Here is a 4,463-nt window from a genome sequence, read left to right on the forward strand (position 1 = left end):
TCCACAGCATGGACGGACAAGACAGCACCATGTCTGGAACTCCCCGCCGCATCGAAAGTGCCGGGGGTGCAGGGACGGGGGAGGTTCGAGCCTCCTGCCCCGCTGAGCCATGCGTACGGCACCGCATCTCACCACAGGACCACGCGTGACGGCGCGATACGGAACCATCTCTGCTCTTCATCCACGCCAAACCTGAACCGTGACTTGGGACATGGGAGACTGTGCAAAGAACGGCTTTTCCAGGGAGAGGTGTGCTCCATACCCACCCGGGGACCACAGCAGCCATCCTGCCTCAGCTAACCCTAAGAGAATTGCTGGGGAAATGCTTTAAAACCACTGCAAATAATTTTGTATTCAAAAAATTGCTCAGTCTGCTGATGCTTATATACAAGAGTCAGTTCTTGTGCTATAAATGTTATGATTCATTGCTTCGTTTCTTTTCTTTTTTCTTTTTTTTTTGAAAAATACACTAAGAGACAAGAGCTGTTTTGCTATTTACTAATGAAGACACTACTTACGCTTAAATATCCAGTATTTATCATAGTAACAAATTCAAACAGTAAAGTGCACCCATTTACAGAGAGAACAGATGGAAAACCATTAGTGCAAGAACCCTGTGAAAAATGTAACACGTGGTATCGTGAAAAAAACCTGCACGCCGCAGTATCCAAGCCTTCTTTCAGCTTGGTGTTCGTGTTAAAAGTGTGAGCTGTTTTCTTTTTTCCCTTAAAACATCTTTGTAAACCCAAAAAGCTATACACAGAAGCGCCGTGAGGGGACATTTTGCAAGGATGGGACCGGGAGCACGAGGGCAGGGAAGAGCGAAAGTGAAGCAGGGGCAGTTCTCACACCGTCCCCTTCGCAGCTCAGCGGAGAGAATCGGCTGCGGCGCGTCTCGTTCGGCCGCATAAAAAAGGGACGGGGCTGAATTTGGTTACTTTTTCCTTTCCAAGACGCAACTAAAGGGAGGAAGCCGCTCACCTAGTTGGAAAGCTGGAGGATGGGAGGCGTTGAGCAAAGTGGACCCACAGACAAGCGCAGCCTAGCTCTCGGTGCACTGGACGCGAAGGAGAAATTGGCTATTCTTTATGAAGCAGAACACGCTGCTTCTAAAAAAGAGAGGAATTAAAAAACCCCAAAACTTTGCACCCCCTCTGTAAGGAGAGAAGGACTCCTCGGAGCTGAATGTCCCCGTGGGCTGTGTCCCTGCCCTACCGAGGGGTTCCCCAGCCTGCCCCCCGCTTTACAGAGCCCTGTAAGAACGCAGAGTCCGCACTGGGTTGCACCTCGAGAAAGAGAACGCCAACCTCCATCCAAATACAAGCTCAGACAAAGGCCAAATAGCCCGAAAAAGCACAAAAATCATCAAATCCCACGAAGGAAACATCCCCCTCCTCGAACGCTCTCAGCGTGTCTATGAGACACAAGCCTCCATCGTCCCCAGGTGTGCACGTCCCAGCTTGCTCTGAGCAAATGAGGCAACGAAATAGCAACGAGATGTGCTGATCCACGCACAGGAAAATAAAATAAAGCCCCATCGAAGCCAGGGTTTGCTTAAGAGTTTTGGACCAAGCCCTTAGCTGGTGTGAAAGGATGCACCGATGCCGTGCTGGGGATATGGTCGTTTACACCAGCAGAGGTTGGAGCCCGTGGTTTGGTCCAAGAAGTCTTGCAATCTATTCACACAGCCCTTTGGAAACACCGCAAGGTATTGCTCCTCCCCGCTCAGCCCTGAAATCGCTCTGAAGAGTTGATATGAGTGAGGTTGGGCACCAGGCAACAGGCACTGTTTTGCTTTACAACAAGCTACAGGGTTATCGCTCTCCACTCCCACCCCGGCCGGTCATCCCACCCTTTGCTTTCAGGAACGGAAAAGGCAGATTAAAACCTCCCTAGCACCAAACGAATCTGTAAAGAAAGTTCCTCGACTCCCTCCTGCAAAAATTCAGAGCGTAACTGAAAAATTACTGAAAAACCTGCAAAAAGGGTTTTAGAACCATCCCCTGCTTTTCACACTTGCCTTTGATTTAAAAAAAAACAAACAACCCAACAAAAAACCCCTCAACCCAAACCAAAAGATGTCCTGGAACATAAATAAATTATAAAAAAAAAATCTCTCTTAAAAAGAGAGATGGTCTCTACCATTTACAGGAATGGAACATGGCGATCGCTTTCCAAGATTTTGGGAACGGATCTTCTGGGGAGTGGCACTGGCTGCCTGGGGCGGGGAGCCGAAGGGAAGGGCTGCTGCAGGGCTGGGTTTGCAGAAGGAGCCCTCCTGTCTCGAGAACCATCATGCCACATTATGCATCCTCATCGCAAAAAAGAAAAATAATTAAAGATTGCGATTTGCCTCCTCGAATACCATTTTTTTCTCCTTGCAAGTAAAAAAAAAAACCTAAAAAATCCACCAAACGAAACCCCCAATATTAAACCATCCCGGTGTAAACGTGGTGTTGTGTGTGAGGTGCAGTCGTCTGCTAACGGCGTAAAGAAGTCGCAATCCCAGATCACGTGCAAGAGGTTTCTTGCCAATTCCCTCGGCTGATTAAAACGCGTATAAAGGGCCAGCTTTCATCTCGCAACACTTGTAAAAATGCCCCCCCGAGCAAATCGGCACCCGGCAGGCGGCTTGCAGAGCAGCGAAGCGTCGCACGATTCCCACCCCTTCTCGCCAACGACGCGATTAAATAACGAAGGCATCCGATTTGGATTAAACCGCTACGAAGCAGGTGAAGCGGGACGGTTGTTGTGCATAGCTACCGGGGATTAAAACACATCGTGCCCTTGCTTGCTGCGGGTAATTTGGCCTTTGGGGGCAAAGAGCCAAAGGACCCGGCTGGCACGCGGACCTGCGGATGCAGCCTTGGGAAAGGCTCCCATCACCCCCGCTAGGAATTCCCACTGGAATCGAGTAAGAGCTCGTCGAGACAAAAGAAACCCATTGAAATCGAACGCGATTGTCTCTTGAAAAAGAGCTGGTTACCTCCCGCTGCGTAGGGGCTATTTCTGGACCACCCCGCGCCACGTACTAAGATATCCTGGTTGGGAACTTGGCTGGAATTGGGCAAACGATACTGGCTCGGCTGATGTTGGCTTCACGGTCAGCTGGGGAACGAAAGGGCTGGAGCACGTGCATGGCTGTCTGACCACCACACAAAGTACTGGAGAAACTTGGTCATGTAGCTACCAAAGAGAAATAAAAACAATAATAATAATCATAAGAATAATAATATGCATGGAAATCAAGCTTGGAAGTGTGTGCTGAAAACATGAGGGTCTTACTCCAACAAGCGTCTTTTACACATTAGACTCCACAAATGGTCTCTTTGGTTTGATTGGGGATGTCTGCCCTTGCCTGGAGTCCCTGGAGAGCTGCCTGTAGAGGTTGTCCTGGTAGGCCTGCGCCACAGGCAGCGTCCTTGCCACCTTGACGTCGGGGTACGAGGAGGCTTGGGTGACTCTCTCCAGGAGGTCTCCCCGGGACCCATTGGCCAGCATCCCATGGGGGCTGTAATAGTCTTCCTCTAGCAAATGGCCATTCTGTGCATTGTTGGTTTTGTTATAAAAGGCAATGTTGCTGATTGAAGAAGGCGGGCTAAATGATTCCGGCTGGGGGAGATTGCCAGGAGATGTAGGACTAATGACACTGTCCACTGACGACACAGCCCAGGTCCGGTTCTGCTGATGGAGGTGGGGGTACTGCTGAGTCCGAGCGGTTTTATCTATGATTCCCATGAACGGCGTGGTCCGGGATCGGGCTGGCTCGCTGGGGTAACCCCCCTGCGTGGGAGAGACTGGAGAAAGTTCATCGCACGATCTGTCGTAAGCTGGCTTGAGAGGAATCTCCATCTGCTGAATCGAAGCAGAGGGGCGGAAGTTGGGAGTCAGGTTGGAGGTGGAGGAGATGCTATTGCTGGAAGGAGAGAAGCGGAGGCCGACGCTCTGAGAGTGGAGCAGGGGCCTTGGAGTCGGCGGGTGAGGCTTGATTTCGCTGGGGTTAACTGTGATGGGTCTTCTTATGAGATGAGACACATCTGGAGAGCCCAGCTGGTTGGCGGGGAGGGAAGAACGCTCCAGGTCAAGCTTTGAGTGACACACAGGATAGTAGGAAGCGGACTGGCTTCGCCCGATCTGAGGTGTCTGGCTGTATCTCATCCCTCCCCTGTACGCTGAGGACGGTCTCTGCGGAAGGTCTTCTTTCGCCAGCCCTCCGTGCTGACAGATGGCTCCCGCGCTGAGGCTCGCCTGAACGTGCTGCACCGGCCTGCTGTCACCAACGATGCCGCCGATGGAGCCCTGGTAGACCAACCTGCTCTGGCTAACCCCCATTTCCCCCGACGCCGACTGGTACTTGCTGGCCATCGAGTGGGCAACCTGGCTGTAAGCGCCGGTTGGGATTACAGTACTCGAATGGACGGCTGAGCTGGGCTGGTTGCTCCTCACGATCTGGGCCTTGGCTG

At 51.5% G+C, this 4,463-nt stretch overlaps 1 protein-coding gene across 1 annotated transcript in view; it reads right to left on the bottom strand.

Moving 5' to 3' along the window:
• Window positions 1-2,919: 2,919 nt before the first annotated feature.
• LOC104280789 (protein TANC2-like) overlaps window positions 2,920-4,463 on the bottom strand; it is a gene marked incomplete at its 5' end in the record, with an annotated part of 23,203 nt that continues 21,659 nt past the window's right edge. Inside the window, 1 exon segment of the mRNA XM_009878554.1 lies at window positions 2,920-4,460. Within this exon segment, the coding sequence (XP_009876856.1) occupies window positions 3,301-4,460 (1,160 nt within the window).

Source organism: Apaloderma vittatum, unplaced genomic scaffold, assembly GCF_000703405.1.
Source record: "Apaloderma vittatum isolate BGI_N311 unplaced genomic scaffold, ASM70340v1 scaffold17731, whole genome shotgun sequence".
NCBI classification, from domain to species: Eukaryota; Metazoa; Chordata; class Aves; order Trogoniformes; family Trogonidae; genus Apaloderma; species Apaloderma vittatum.